This window comes from Poecilia mexicana, unplaced genomic scaffold (assembly GCF_051168715.1).
Source record: "Poecilia mexicana isolate PSO_F unplaced genomic scaffold, ASM5116871v1 scaffold_10, whole genome shotgun sequence".
In the NCBI taxonomy this organism is placed as follows: Eukaryota; Metazoa; Chordata; class Actinopteri; order Cyprinodontiformes; family Poeciliidae; genus Poecilia; species Poecilia mexicana.
The window spans coordinates 29,057,842-29,073,879 of NW_028263379.1; the positions used below are offsets into that span (position 1 = coordinate 29,057,842).

At 39.6% G+C, this 16,038-nt stretch overlaps 2 protein-coding genes across 2 annotated transcripts; both read right to left on the reverse strand.

Annotated features, from left to right (window-relative positions):
• Positions 1-41: 41 nt before the first annotated feature.
• On the reverse strand, positions 42-1,525 carry LOC106910065 (DNA damage-inducible transcript 4-like protein). Its single transcript, XM_014976620.2, has 2 exons — positions 1,267-1,525; positions 42-782 (listed from the first exon to the last, which is right to left on the reverse strand). The coding sequence occupies exons 1-2, from the start codon at positions 1,442-1,444 to the stop codon at positions 349-351; spliced, it is 612 nt and encodes a 203-aa protein (XP_014832106.1). The 5' UTR covers positions 1,445-1,525; the 3' UTR covers positions 42-348.
• A 6,255-nt stretch (positions 1,526-7,780) lies between these two features.
• sting1 (stimulator of interferon response cGAMP interactor 1) lies at positions 7,781-15,736 on the reverse strand. The gene is made up of 7 exons (XM_014976616.2): positions 15,655-15,736; positions 14,419-14,645; positions 13,700-13,892; positions 13,211-13,319; positions 12,119-12,357; positions 10,932-11,118; positions 7,781-9,524 (listed from the first exon to the last, which is right to left on the reverse strand). The coding sequence occupies exons 2-7, from the start codon at positions 14,643-14,645 to the stop codon at positions 9,292-9,294; spliced, it is 1,188 nt and encodes a 395-aa protein (XP_014832102.1). The 5' UTR covers positions 15,655-15,736; the 3' UTR covers positions 7,781-9,291.
• Positions 15,737-16,038: the final 302 nt, after the last annotated feature.

The following is a 16,038-nucleotide window of genomic DNA, read 5'->3' on the forward strand; positions in this document are numbered from 1 at the left end:
ACTCAAACATTTCCTCTCATTGAAAGAAAAAAATGCCCACGTAAAACTTTATAAATACTTTATTGCACAGTTTAAGTCTTATAAATAAAATACAAAACCAGTACACTTCAGTAGTGAGACCAGCCCAGTTCTGGATTGAAATTTAAGCATCATCTGACAACTCGCAGTGCAAAATTCTGACAATTAGTGAAATGGCAACAAGAACAAAGTCAGTTTGAGGGCCTGCTCAAAAAGGTTCAGCTAGCTTAAAGTATAAAATGAACTAGTGTTAATCAAAACCAGAAACCTCAGTGTACTCAGCTTTACATTCACTACGGACTGAAGTGACTCTGCAGTTCCTGTTCACCATTAGCTGAACTCGTAGATCACGGGACTTTCAGAGGAGTAGAGCTTCCTCTTCACCAGCCGGTGCTCTGACCTCAGCTTCAGCACTTTGCCAGAATCAAAGATGTGCCAGCCATCCTCCTTGTTGACCTTGAACACCACAGAGAGTTCAAAGGTCGGGGTCACATCTGGGTCCGGAACGATGGTCCCCACATACTTGAGGTAGTCTTTGCCCTCAACATACAGCCTGATGGAGGCGCCCCGGAGCCCGCAGGGCTCATCGGCAGAGGAGTGCAGGATGTGGTGCCCGACCCTGGTGATCATGTTGCGGGGCAGCTGCAGCACCTGGCAGCACAGGATGGACAGCTTGGCTTCAGTCAGACAGCACTCAATCCGCCGGGTCAGGTCCTGAAAGAGGAGCCGCTGTTCGTCCTCAACACCAGCATCCAAATCTGCGGCTGTGATGACAGGTCAAAGGTTAGAACCAATTAATTGCATCATCTGAGTCGAGTCCTTTTACAGGTCAGGACATCGGAGTTTAGTTAAGTTGCACATTTTCAGCTAAATCAGTGTTTCTCAACCCTGGTCCTCACGCCCTCCTGCTCTGCATGTTTTAGATGTGCCTCTATTCCAGAACAGCTGATTCAAATGATTGCATGATCATCAAGTGCTGCAGAAACCTGTTAATCACCCAGAGATGCAATTCAGGTGTGTGGCAGGAGGGCGTGAGGACCGACGTTGTGAAACGCCGAGCTCGATCAATTCATCATCCGCCATGTTATATAGGTAATTTTTTTAAAAGAAATATTTATCTATAAACCAGCTATTAAAGGACAGTTTTATTCATTCAGAAGTTTAGAGAAACGCATTAAAACTCTATAAATTTGCATATTGCTGCAGACTAACAGCATAACCAGTATGAAGTATTTGAATGCTACTTACAAGGCCAGTTGCCGTCCCTCTCATCGCAACTCTCAACGCTTCCCCGCCGGGCCGAACTCGACCCACGGCCCGGAGAGCTATGATGGAAGAAGTACTTTCCAATCATCTCCACCACACTTTCCTCCTCCGTCAAGAAAGACACTCCGTGTGCAAAGGGCATAGCGGCGATATAGACCATCCTGACTCCGCCGTCTCCTCCAATTGTGTTCTCGGTGTTTCTTCCATGTAGTCAGACTGGTGAAGTGACTTGCTGCGCTGAACGCGAGGCTTTTATACAGGAGAGGGCGGGCCTTCTTGCATCAGCCCAGGGGGGCGGGGCTTAACTGGTTGAGTCCAGAAGCTTCCTAGTTCAAGGCTCACGCAACCTACCTGCGGATTGCAGCTGAGAGCTGTCACGTACATTGATAACCAGGGAAAAGCAACCGCTGCGGAGCATTACGTCAGTCTGAATGCTACAATAGCGTAAAATTTACTTCGTTTACGGGCAGTAAGATATTTTGAACTATATCTAAAGAATTTGTGTAATGCAGAACTTTCTATCGAGGAATATAATTCATGAAATTATACAGAGCGTTTAATAGTTTTTATTTACTTGTGAAGGAAATTCGCCTGAAAACCGAGCCTCGGTTTTAATTCAACTCTTCATGGTATTTGGCAAATTTTACACAGATAAGATGAAAAGGGGAAAACAATTTTTTTAATGCTGTTTCAGTATTTTAAACAATTATATTGTCAGCTTAAAACATAGGATAAAAAATAATCTTATTAGTAGTAGTAGTAGGTGTTTTTTTATCTAAAGTTATACAGGTCAACCCCTACTGTATGTTTTAAATCAAACGTTTTTAATGAAAGGTAAAAACAAAAATCAAACAATAACCACCATATTAGAATTTCAGGAGTTTATGTTGTACTTACCTGTATGGCCATCACATCTGTTTTGCTCTTTTGTGACACCAATATTCAAAGAAATCATGTTCAAAAAGTAACATTTAAGATTCTGTTCTTAAAATACAGATTTAAGTTTAGGTTTATTTTCAACTGGATGCAAAATCTCAGAGTCATGGACTCATTATGATAGTTTGGCTCAGTGGAATTCGGGATTAAAGATATATTCTTTTAGTAAATGTGTAATGTGCGTTTTAGTGGAATTATATAATATAGTAGTTCTATATTTTGAGTCAATAAAACTAAGCTCAAGCTCTCCTTCGTTGAATATTTCTTGTTAATTTTTTATGCGTGATGAATGCAGCTGTACTTTTCCCAAATGTGAAACCTTTCGGCACTCATATTAGCCGCGTTGGAAATATACTAGATGTGACTCACGGATATTGAGGTTTGCAGTGAAATTCATCACTGTGCGTAGCGTGTTAAGTGTCGAAAGAGAAGCTGATCACCACGGTGATTCAGAATCAAACTTCCCCTCCTGCAGCTGACCACTTGTTACAATTACAATGAATAAGGTAGCTTCTGTAATTCACTACAGAAGTGTTTTTTATGTCAGACGCATCTGAACCAAACTTTTATTTTTATGAGAGCAACAGTTTAGAAAGTTGGACTGATGAAGAAATGAAATGGAAACTGCCTACCAATACCTTTTGGAGTATGTTGTCCACCCCATTTGCACAGCTGAAGGTTAATGGTTTTAGCTAGGGGTTAGCGATAGGGACTTAAATTTTTATAACGATATTTGGCAGCATTATTGTGATAACAATAAAAGTGACTAAGAAATATTTATTAGGTCTGTTTTTAGGTAATTGTATGGCTGTGAGTTCATGACACAGCAATCAGAGCCCCTCAAACATAAAAGCTGCTCTTGAGAAACATTCCCTTATGAAATACGGTTCTTTAAGAAACCAGTCTCATAAATAAGTCTGATTTGTATCACTAAAATGCACACACTAGCTGCATTTAATCATATTTTCAAAGGCATTGATATTTATTGATGCTCTCATTGGACAAACAGTGGAGGAAATGGTAAATAATAACAATCCAAAGAACATGGAGTATTTTGTTCTTTAAAGCATCATTATTTGGAATTAATTGTGACAATGATAAATCAAATTTCCTATCACAATACGAAAACTACTGCGATAAATGATAAACGATACAATACCCATCGTACTGTATCGAGAGTGTCTGCGAACAGCAGCTTTAAAATCTTGTCGCCATTGTTTTTTATGTCTGAACTTTGACTAGGTCATTTTATTGTAGCGCTTGCTGAATGTTCAGGGTCATTGTCCTGCTGGAAACTGAACCTTCGCCGCAGCTTTTCTTGCTAGGTTACATTGTACTTACCTGCATCCACTTTTTATTAACTCTAAAAAAAAAAAGAAGAAGAAGAAGAAGAATCATCTCCACTGTAAGACGATGCCACCACCATGTTTCCCCATGGTGATGTTTTCATCAAAATGTAAAGTGTTAAGTTGCACTATCAGATTCCCATTTGATTAAATCACACACAGATGAATATCCTTTGTAAATACGGGAATTTAAAAAGGTAACTGGTTGAACTGAATTGAATGAAATCAAAGTTCTGCTCTCAGCTTAAGGGGATGAAACGTAGAGTAAAATAAGTGCTATAAATACTTTTGAACTACACATTGTTCCTGTAAGCTGTTTTAGTTTTTAACTCCGGAAATCTTGAGTGATTTGTGAACATTTGTCCTCCCAGCTGCTTTATGTGAATCCACGTGATTCAAGGCTTTATAGCTTCGAGCGTTATCTCGTGTTTGTGTCTAGACTCCAGGTGAAGCGAACCCTGCTGTTACTCACAACCAGGTGACTAAGACTCAGTCTGACTCAGTCCGTCACTCACACACCTGACGAAGGCCCAGCAGCAGCGTAAACAAGAACCGTTTGTGTGTTAAACGTTCTATTTTTCCCAGTCCATGAAGTCATCACCAGAGTCACGTAGGCTCATCAGGCGAGCGAGGAGTCATCTGCAGAGTCCAAGTCGGGTTTTTAAGCAGAAAACATTCCACTTTGCCCTGAAAACTGGCCTATTGGGAACATAGTGTGTTTTTCAGGGTGAAACAGACATCTGAGAACAAGTTTGCTCTTGTCTGAAATAGAAATATGTGAAACTACATAATTCAAACAGATGGAAACAGGGTTCTTCCTTTAAGGTCCAAGGTCCGCTGTGCTGGCGTGACTTGAGGGGGAGGGACGTCTTTCTCAGGTTATTCACGTTCACCTGAGTCACCCTCCTCAGAAGTGTCATGGAGGTGACGCCACGGCAGGCGGCCAATCACATCCAGAGTTACTGCAGTCTGACAGAGAGAGAGAGAGAGAGAAAGAGAGATGGAGCAGCAAAGAGGAAGTGTGTTTCTGAGGAAGTGTAGGGGAATTACGGAGCGTGGTCACGCCACCAGTGCTCAGCAAAATTCTGGAGTATTTCCTGGATATTAAAATTATCCAGAGTTTTAGCAGCTGTGAGTTAGAGAAAGAACATGAAACAAAATAGAGCCGAGTAACATCCTTGCAGCACTCCTTGTTAAACTGCTACTTCATGATGGTCAGATGTTTTCAGTGTTGACATATCCGGTCTGTGGACAGGTCAGTTTAACACATGGACGCTCTTACAACACAGTCAGACTGTTTCATAAGCTGGAAACTAAACTAGAAAACTAATCTTGAGAGATGTTTTTTTTTTTGTAGATTCAATATTTACTAAGCCAAAATACAAACAAAATCAGTTAATTATTTTTTTCATTTTGAAACAGCAACAACAAAAATATGTTGTTTTTTTATACATAGATGGTGTAAAATTCAGCTTGTTTGGTTTGGTTCTGGTCAAGTCAAGTTTATGTGTGTAGGACATTTTAGCAACAACAATGCAGTTCAAAATGCTTTACATCATTAAAACATCATTAAAACATCTTTAAAACATCATGCAGTCACCAATAGTGAAAGAAGCAAACATTACATTTTGTTCAATACCTTCATCGAAATCATTATGCTCATTAAATATATTGATCAATGTTCCAGTTAATACTAATCAAAGGCAACAAAACACAGGTGGGTCTTTAGCACTGATTTAAATGAAATCATTCGCTCTCTTTCCATTGACCATATAATTCCTGGAATTCTGAAAATAAATTATGGTAACATGACAATTTCAAAAAAATCTCATGTTTTTCGCTAAATTATTTTTTTTTGCATGAAGCGGTTTGTCGGCTGTATGTAAATTTGTGTATTTCGCAAAACCACAATGGAAACGCTTGTTTTCACATGACCAACAACTGGATGTCACTGCTGCTGAAAAAGACAAAGAAGACAACAGGACGCATGGCATGATTTTAATGAACAAACTTATTCATGCGTGGTTTTAATTCTGACTGATTGTTAATGGAAACACCATAATTGTGTTTTTTCGACATCTCTGAATATCGACAAATCTTCACGTAGGTTTGTAACGGAAACGCAGTTACTGTTTCGGGTGTTTTGCAGTTTTCTGAAAGTTTGTTCCAAATTTCTGGTGCATAGAAGCTGAATGCCGCTTCTCCGTGTTTGGTTCTGGTTCTGGTTTTGTTGATGCAGAGCAGAACCAGAAGACCTGAGTACTGTGGTCTGGAAGATTGATACAACAGAACCAAGACAGAACCTGATACTGAGGCCATGCTGTGGAGGATCCGCTGTGAATGAGGAGAGATTGTGCTGTTTAGTAGGAGCCAGAGAGCAAAAGGCTGTTTGGATCAGGAAGGAAATGATGGGAGCTGCAGTGATGTCCATCCAGATTTTCTTTCATCGTGTTGAATACTGACTTGAGTTAAACATAAACTAAATTTCAGATGTTTCAACATTTACAGCCTGTTCTTAGGTGGAAGACTCGTCCCCTGAAGCTCATCTCTGGAGTTGGTGACTTTAAACTTTGATTGTTTGGACTGACGAGTTGATCAAACGACATAGGGACTGAACTTATACTGGGTCTTTCTGCTCATACTGGCCACTCAAAGCACTTTACACTAGAGCTGCATTCACTCACATTTATACCGATACGCAAATCAGTAGGTAACTTGGGGTTAAATGCCTTGAGACACAAGGCATTTCCTCTTGACATGTGACAAGAGGAAGTAACCCTGAAACCTTCAGAGTACGACTTTACTCTCTGAGTCACAGTCATCAGGTGAACAGACCAAAATGTTCGCTACAACTGGATCCACTCCTCCCGTTCTAAAATTGTAATTTCACATGTAAAGACGTTCATATTTCTTGGCTGAACTTGGTATTTTCTTCACAGATTCTTTGTCTAAAATCTCAGCTGAAGGCAAATAAGAATTAAAAATATATATATTTCAGGGAGATAAAAGCTGGTGGTTTTGTAGATGTAGATGTTTGTTTTTTCACAGCTTGCAGATGATTGAAATCTGTCTTTGTTATTAATCTGAGGAGTGTAAACACTTGCCCACTGACCTCGTTGTGACCGTCCATCATCAGCAGTGCTGTCTGTGTCAGCTGCTCATGTTGCTGGTGAGCAGGTCTGACCTGCCTGCTGTCGTCTTCCACTCATCTCCCCTCATCTGGAGCTCACATGCCTGCAGCCACGAGGGCCTGCTGCTGTTTTTGTTATTTTATTATTCTTATTTGATTAAAGCACACAAGGTCAGATCATCAGCATGACCAAGTTATATGCTATCATGTTCATTCTCGTATATAAAGATGTGTGTGTGCGTGTGTGTGTATAACACAAATGTGAAGTTAGTATGTCTGTACTGGGACTTTAACTCAGGCCTATCTGGGAAACTGAATACATTTTTCTGTGTCTTCGCTTTTTATCCAAGCAAAAACTTTTTAATGTCACTAAAAATGATTCATTCTATAAAATAAAAAATAAAAAAACTCAGTATGTGTGTTTGCGTGTGAACATGAGAAAACAGCTTTAGGTCCCGTGCATTACAGACTCTGCCAAATAATGAACCAATACATTTAATTTAACATGATTCCCAATCGACATTGTCTTTTGTTGTATTGGCTTTACATCCTAATATGCTGTTTAAAAGTAGTTAAACTTATATATCTGTTCACATCAGTGACTCTCCTGACACCATGTTCAATTCTGAAGAAGAAGTCGGGTTTGTTTTGAAACAGCCTGATTGGCCTGATAAACAAGATTGTGGTGTTGGAACTGTGGCCTGTTTAGAAAGGCAGTGGGATCCGAATTAGACTGCATGGCATTATGAAATCTATAGAGTACTTGGATAAAAAAAAACATCTTGTAAACGCTGCCTGAAATTTGAGAATCGGTTCACACCAAAGGTAAGGTGGATTCACACAGCCCAGTTTAGTTCGCTTCAATCAAACTCTTGTCCGTTTGCCTAGAAAGTTCTGGTTCGTTTGGCGAGGTGTGAAAACGCAATTAAACTCTGATGTGGGCCAAATGGGCGAACTCTGGTCAGCCTAAAAATTATCCAACTGCAATTCAAGAAGCACAGGAGGTGGAAGGAAATGGAGATTTTTTTTTTTTAGTTTGGGCAAAAATACTACAGGCAAGTTCAAATCTTACAGTTGAAAAATGTCGGGTACAAGGAAGTATTTGTCTTTTAATAACCACATTTTTTACATTCTCTTTAATTTCATTTACACAGGATTACATCTATCTCATAACTTCTCCTCAAAATTTAACTTTGTTGCACCAAAATATGCTTTTAATTCATTTATTAAAACTGACTAAATAAGCATTTTTAAAATATTGAATTTACACAATCAACAGAAGATTTTTTTTTCCACTTCTTCAAGTAAAATGTTCCAGTTTTCACAACATGACTGGTTTTCTGAATACAGGTTGCAGAATTTAACTTTTTTTGTAAGAAATACAGAGATTTTTCTTTTTCTGTTGTTTCTGTTTATCATTTATACATTTATACACCTGTAAACTTTGTCGAAATTCTAACCTATGTTTGAATCAATCAAAATCAATCAAATTTTATTTGTACAGCACATTTCAGCAGCAAGGCATTTCAAAGTACTTTACATAAAAAACAGCATGTGACACTGAATAAACAGTAAGAAAGAGAAAGAGATTTTTAAAAAAAAGATTAAAACAGATAAAAACATTAAAACCCACACCCCTTTTAGGACTTTAGTTAAACGTAGTTTAACTGGAACTCTAACCCTCTGGGACTTTAGTCAAAAATGCTGTTTGACAAGGACTCCAACCTCTAGGTTTTTAGTTGAAACGCCATCAACTAGGTCTCTAAACCCCGTAGGGCTTTAGTTAAACGTCGTATAACTGGGACTCTAACCCACGTTTTACTCAAGGGACTCTAACCCTAATTTAGCCATAAGCAACTCTAAACAGGTGGCTTTTAAGTTGAGATTTAAAGGCAGCTGTTTTACAGTTTTCTGGAAGTTTGTTCCAAATTTGTGGTGCATAGAAACTGAATGCTGCTTCTCCTTGTTTGGTTCTGAATAAAATAAGTTACAGAAAAAATACCCACAAACACCCAAAAGTCTTGCGTTTGGTGATGTATCACTTAAATAATCAAGTATCGGTATTGATATTGGTGATACTGGTTCTGGTTTTACTTCATACTGGATCAATACCAAAATATCCTGTGTGGCACACCTCTAGGACAGAGCATGTTCAGCAGGATACATTTGAAAATAATAGTTTTAGTCATGAGAAGCCGACACTAAAATGCATCTAAATAAGTGATTAATCTCTGTGGGACAGAGGAAGTTAAAGTTTTATTCTTTGGATCCAAGTGAAGCGAGTTCTGCAGTAAGAGGAGGGTCCATGATGCTGTGGGCCTGCTTTAGGTGACTTAACACATTTTGGGGGAAAAAAAATAAAGAAAGACACAGTATACAGCTTCACAGATTCAATTTCTGGGTTTGTTTTAAGATCCAGATTATGAATTTCTTAAGCAGGAAATTCATGCAACAGCAGCACAAAGTTAAGTTGATGATGACAAGTCAGACAGCTTTAAGCTCTCCTAATGAGTGTTGACCAAAATCCAGGAACTAGTCTGTGGGGAAGGGCAGTGCGGTGGTGTGTGTGTGTGTGTGTTCCTCTGTCCCTGGGCTTCAGTTTAAGTCGGTGTCCTCGATGGGCCCCCTCAGAGGCTGAGGCCTATCCAGGCTGATCATCAGCGTGGGCTCTCGGCTCATTGGTTCAGAGTGGTGCCAGTCCTCCACCTCCACGGGTTTGTTGGTCTCCTGCTGCGGCGCTCCGCTCAGACAGAACTCCTCTGTGTTCTGCTGCTCCAGATGCCTCAGGATGGCTTTGGACAGGAAGTGAGGGTCATCCTCGTGCTCGTCTACAGGAGGAAGAGGGATTTCAACCTTTGATTTAGGGTTTCAAATTATTCTATTTAACTCAGTAACTTCATATAATTTCTATTGTCACTGTTGGTTTCTGAAGATTCTGCAGAAGCTTTGAGAAAATGTTTTCGCTCCTCATTCCATCTCAAAGAAAATAAGTAATATCGATTCTCTAATTTCCAAACATGATTCAAGGATTGCGGTGATGAGATCAGAGGATTTCTCAGTCGCTCATGTGCATTTCTCAAGTCACCCTTGGCATTTCCAAAACAGTAAACACATTTCTCAAAACAATTTGTACAAACAGCAAAGGACCATTTCCCAAAATCCTTAGTTCATCTCTCAAAAGTAAATATCTGCGTCACTGAACATGTCAGGGCCCTCAGAATGGCAAATCCTTGTTTCATTGCATTCGGATACGACAAACTAATTAGTCATGTTGTCGATATTACAGTGAACGCAAGAGGGATGGATGTTTTCTCTTAAATTATGTATGGTGAAAGTTTTGATGACAGTTAATGTAAATTGTAATTATGGGTGATCAATGGGAAGAGACTGGACAAGATTCACATTTATGGTTTTACTGTAATTTGTTGATGGACTGTGCCGTTGTGATCCAGGAAGGAAAAGGCAGCACTTTAGAGAACAAAGGAAAAAAAATAAAAATGGGAACATAAGACAGTCTCCTTAAGGAAAACTGTACATGCGGTGCTGTAGGAGTTACATGACATTATGCTTTCCATCTTGATATTGGGAAAATATCCTCAGTTGGGTTAAGGAATGTGTAGTCGGGCGAGAGGAACTCCACCAGGACAAACCACATCCTGATGTTTGAGTGACAGAAGCTGGCAGATGTACTTGGCATCTTCTGACTCTTCCTCTGTATCTCCTCCATCACAGCCTCACTCCTCCTCTTCTTCTTCTCTGGCTGTTGACCGAGTCCAAGTCCTTGTCCTTCCATTGTCAGAAATGTAGCACTGTGTTGTACTCTGGCTGTATACAATATATACTTGCCAGTGGATGGTTAACAAGATGCACTTTCAATCTATTTCAGAAAATTGGTTGATCTAATGCTTCACACATATATGACTGACACATTATGACAACTTGTTTTATGTATTCTGCATGTTAGGACTTATTCGACAAACTTTTGCTTAAATGTTGTGGATGTTGAGACAATTCAACAGAGACCCGTTTAATGCTAATCTTGATCAACTTGACTAAAGCCAATTGAAAATGTAGAAAAAAACAGATAATTGTACATAACCACTTGCACAGGAATGTGAAACTGCTTCTTTGATGATCAATGGTTTGACGATTGAGCAAGTAGTTTTGAGACTTTCAGTTCTGTTGTGAGAAATGCACCAAAGCGACTGAGAAAAACTTGTAGAGCCAGTTTTTACCTTTGATCAGGATGAGTCTGTAGCGGTTGCGGCACTCCAGAGACTGGTCCAGGACGTCCCTCAGGGTCCGGTAGAAGAGAAGGACCTGCTGCCTGCGCTCAGGTTCCCCAAAACCTGCGTTTCTCTCCTGGGACATGCGGTACAGAGTCAGCAGGGGGGTCGCATACTCCACAGCGCAGTCATGGGCCTGGTGACACACAGACAAAAAGCAGGGCTTTAATTACATCACAGCACAATATTAATGATGTACATTATTTTTCTGAAATGTTACTCTAAGTCCTCAAGTTCAAAAACACGAATAAAGACGGGTACTAAAATGGAAACATGTTTCATAGATTATTTTTGCTAGATTATTTTTGCGGTATAATAACTGTAATTATTCTTTCAGGTCGAAGACGCTGTTAGGGTGTCTTAAGTACCTTGTGGGTGAATTTTAATGTTTGACCACAAGGTGGCGGTAATGCAGAGGGGGAAAACAAGCTGCAAGAAAAGCGTTTTAATGCCACTATTTTTGATTTTCAAGGCATATTTTGTCACTATTGTGGCATTTTGCAAATAGAAATAACTTTGATTGTAACTGGGCTAAAACAGGAGAAGATTTGTCTGACTTCACTTCATACAATAGGACAAAAAAACATGTACGTTTGTTTTTATTCCACGTAATCGTTGACAATGAAGTCCTTTTCATATTCTGTGAAACTTTTAAGGAAGTTTCAAACGAAAAAACAAATAGAATATTTACTTATTTTATATTATATTAGTAAAAGCTTGAAGTGACGACACCCTCTCATACTTATGGTGCAATTTAACCTCTACTTGTAATCAATTATAAAAGCAGAAAGGCTAAAACCAACTATTTTTTAATTTTGTTATACTTTCTTATATCCTAGTTTTTAAAATAAAAATGAAATTATCAGCTGGTCGAACTTCACACTAAAACTCCGGAAACATTGGAAACCAGCCACATAATTATGACTGATAAATCTGTTATGAATTTAACGTGAACGTTTAAATACTAATGTTTTCATTTGCTTTGAAGAAAGCGTTGCTTTTCTGTTCAGACAAATTCTCAAATTTGAGAAGTTGTCAAATTTTAATAAAGTTCACATTACAAATGAATAAACGCATTGGAAAAGGTGCCGTTTGTGGCTAAAGCCCATACATGTTAATTACTTTACTTCACCTACCTTCCCGCGCTCGTCCTTCACTCTGTAGACGCTGTGCTTGTAGACGCGGTCCCGGACCCCGGCCCTGTGCAGCTCGGTGTTGGGGAGGCTGTCGTAGAACTGGATGTAGCTGTCTTCGTCCTCCAGCTTGTGCGATATGTTGGCGTTGAGAGGAATGAGGATGAGGAGCTTCTGGGAGCCGCGACCCCAGAAGCTGTCACGATGAGAGTCGCGAAATGAATCGATGGACTTCTCCAAACCTGCACGGATCCATACAGACTCACTTAGAGCTAGCTTTGTACAAGTATTTGTTAAACCCCACTGAACTGTTATGGTAGCGCCACAAACATCGCTGTGTTTTATTCAGGTTCTAGAAAACCTGTTGGAGTGAATAAAAGCATTAAAAACTTACAGCTTCAACTGCAGTGAAAGATATTTCTACAACATTGTGCCGTTGCCCGTCAGTTTCTTGACATATCCCGGTAATGTGCTGTAATAATGTTCACTTTGCTGACATCTAGTGGCAGAAGTAGGTACTGCATTAAGTTAAGAGTGCTATTAATAGACAGAAAGCATGGTTTTCTCTCAGCAACACTCCAACTTCTTCAAGTTTGGGGTGATATTTGAAAGCATTGTTGGTATGTAACCAACATTTGGAATTAATATTTATTTTTATAAAAAAATAATTCAGCTAATAGAGGCAGCATTTATTTTAAAGAAACTTTTACAAGTTTGAGCTACAATATTTTCTCCAGAGCAAATTTATCGTGCATTTAAGTGCTGTATTTTTTTCTACTGTGTATTATTATTGAAAGTTTATATGTTCACTTCTCAGTTTCACCCTGGTGAGGTTATTTTGGAGAGGAGTTTATCTGAATGTCGACTCCAACAAGGATGAGGACATGACAGACTCAAGAGGTTAAAAACAAATGCATACTACACTTCCCAAATTGTTATCTTTTAATAGTATTTGGAAAATCATGAACCGTTCTATTTCTGCTTCATAAATATTCACTGTTATGAAGTTAAATCCAAATAGAAGACTGAAGTTTGTGGTTGTAACATGAAACGATGTGGAAAAGTATCCTAGCGTGTTTGTGCTCTGCTACTGACTTGGGAGCACCAGCTGCAGGTAACCGAGGTAGAAGGACCAGGCCAGGCCGTGCGCCACGTTCATCTTTCTCTCCTCACAGATGTCCGACACCTCCACCTCCGACGGACCCTGCACACCCACACACACGGACCTCAGCTCAGGAGACACCTGAGAACTTCCAAAATGTTCTGAGTAAACTAAAAAGGCCATTTGAGGACCTACTTCACTGAGTAGCAAGAAAGTTGTTTTTACAGACAATCAGCTAGCAAGGCAAAGAACAGACACACCTGACCTCACAGTGAGTCTAAGGAACAAATAAGCAGAACCTGTTCTTGGTAAAGCGCCATATAGTCATGGCAAACTCATTAGCTGGAGCGACCAATGGTTGGCTCTGAACTTTGGGTTTAGGCAATGTGTCCAGACATGCACATATTTTAGTCTTTTTGATTGACAACAAAGAAGAAGCAGAAAAACTCCTACAGTGTGTGAGTGTGGAGTCTGTATCTCACCAGGACTCCCAGGCATTTGAAGAGCGCATAAAGCACAGGAACTAGAACAACGAGCTCCCAGCTTTGGCCTTTGTGCATCAGAGAGTGTCTGGTCAGGTACAGCAGGAGGGCGGCCATTGCTGCCGCCAGCAGAGTCTTAGGCCCCAATCCACAGGCTGGCAGGACGTGGCCGAGCAGCGACCGACCTCGATACCTGACAAAAATCAAGAAGGAAAGCATGAAGAATGAAGTCATAGCTCCAAACAGAGACATCCACTATGGTAGCACAATTTAAATCCTCCAACAGGACAAGTCGGGGACAGATGGGGCCAATATTAACTTTTCTACATGTAAAATGTTACATTACAGGAAACTAACATAACTCTGAAAACAGCATCCTAGAATGGAATGGTAGTGGATCATGCATATTGTTTTCAGTAGAGACCGGGAAGCTGATCAGAGTTGATGGCAACATGGGGAAAAATAATAATGGGGAAAAAAGTTGTTAAAGGTTACAAAAGACTGGAGACTGAGACTTCTATCAGGCATTGTGTTTACTGGACTCAATGCTTAATAGCGATGCAAATAGGCTTGTTAGGTTTTCTCTATGATCTGACCTCAAAGTACAAAAGGAATATTGAAATATCTAAAGTGTCTAATAACTGACAGCCATGAGAGGAAGATTTTGACAAAACACCAAACCGAGCTGAAAGTTAGTGCAGACATCGAGACATGCTAACCTTGTGTTTGAATGGTGCAGCAGCTCCTCAAACAGGAGATAGAGTCCATGCAGCAGGGGCCCAAGAGCCACTATGAGTGTTGCTAAAGCTACCAGGTTAATTAGCCTACCAGGAGACAGAAGCAGGATTCCCATGGTTGCTATGGTAGCCACCAATGCAGCGCAAACTTTTGGTAAACTTCCACGAGGTGACGGGATAAGAGCGTCCTCATCTCGAAGGCAATGCATCTGTCCGAAGATAAAAATAATAAAAAAAAAGTCTGTGAGCTCAGTGAGGTACGCTAAAAAACATAAAACTTGCCAAGTATTTTTGTCTGGTCTTTCAGTGTAAATATCTAACTCACTTAATTAACTTCTCTTGATATATAGATAAGGGACTAGTTCCACTGGCAGATTTTTATTCCTGCCAGTGGAACTAGTACTTTTATGTGTATTGATGAAAAATTCTGACTTATAGGGCAGTATTGTGTTTTCCAGGCACATAGTGCCATTTCATAGAACCATCGTTGTACATCTTGCTAAAAAGTCACTTGTAAGTTAGTTTAGTCTTATTTCTAAATAAACTAGACAAAAATACTTGGTTAAGATTTTCTTCTTTTTTTGCAGTGTACTCAGTGCGATAAAGGAAGTTGTTTTGAATTTTGTGTTTTCATAATCTGAAATCTGGTCAGACGCCACAGTTTGTGTCTTGCCTCAAGAGGCTGCCTGTTTAGAACAAAATCCATATAGATGGTGTCGATACATGGTGGTTTCTCCTTCAGCTCCTAATAGATCTCCAGCTGCAGTGGAGTTTGCAAAAGAAATGTGGCAAAGCGTGCAGTGAAATTGAAAGCTTATTATGTTTGCAAAGCAGACATTTGCCATATGTGCTGCTGATTTAAATATCAAATCCAACTTTTCAGCCTGTAGCTCTTTGAGAATCAACCCTGGCTGCTGGAGAATGTTCTTTGGTGTTTTTCAGAGTCAGCTAAAGAAATGGGAACAAATTGTGACTGAATGGCACTCTGTGAAAATAAAATACACAAAGAGTTAACCTGTTTTTTGTTCTGTGATCATAATATGATGGTCAGAGCTTAAAGCAGTGGATTATAAAACCAGATCTATCTCAAGACCAATGACCTGAAGCGTGGACAGAATCTCTGTCTATGAAATGCAGCAGAGGAAGAACTATAAAGTCAGCACTAAAATATGTATTGTTAAACCAGAGAAAGATAAATAAATGAATGCAGGGACTCACCTTGGTCTCTCTGGTTCCCCTGACTGAAAGACCGGAGTGACTTCTTTACTGCAAAGAGCCTCTTCTTCCTGTCTGAGTCCGCCTCCTATACACTTTCAGTTTCAGTTTCTTCTAAACATTTTCATCTGTTTTCTGTGTAATATGTGGGTTGGCCCAGGTTGGTTTACTGAGGTTTTATGTCAGACCTTGTTGGAAAGCTGATCGTAATCAGCCTGAATCGTGGTAAAGGGCAGAGATAAAACACTAAATCTTATGGTGACTTAAAGATTACCCATCATATATTCACACTAGTGTTATACAGTTTTGTGGTTTTCATTGTAGTTTAGCATTATTTCATTCAGTTAGTTTTTAAATTAGTTTTTAAAGCATGTTTGTTAGTTGTTA

Excerpts from the sequence above, each read along its gene's own strand:
- LOC106910065 (XM_014976620.2), bottom strand. The coding sequence starts at position 1,444 with ATGGTCTATATCGCCGCTATGCCCTTTGCACACGGAGTGTCTTTCTTG. Across the intron at positions 783-1,266 it reads GAGGGACGGCAACTGGCCTT|CCGCAGATTTGGATGCTGGT; the intron begins GTAAGTAGCATT and ends CTGTCATCACAG.
- sting1 (XM_014976616.2), bottom strand. The coding sequence starts at position 14,645 with ATGCATTGCCTTCGAGATGAGGACGCTCTTATCCCGTCACCTCGTGGA. Across the intron at positions 13,320-13,699 it reads TCAAATGCCTGGGAGTCCTG|GGTCCGTCGGAGGTGGAGGT; the intron begins GTGAGATACAGA and ends GTGGGTGTGCAG. Across the intron at positions 11,119-12,118 it reads TGAAGGACGAGCGCGGGAAG|GCCCATGACTGCGCTGTGGA; the intron begins GTAGGTGAAGTA and ends GTGTGTCACCAG.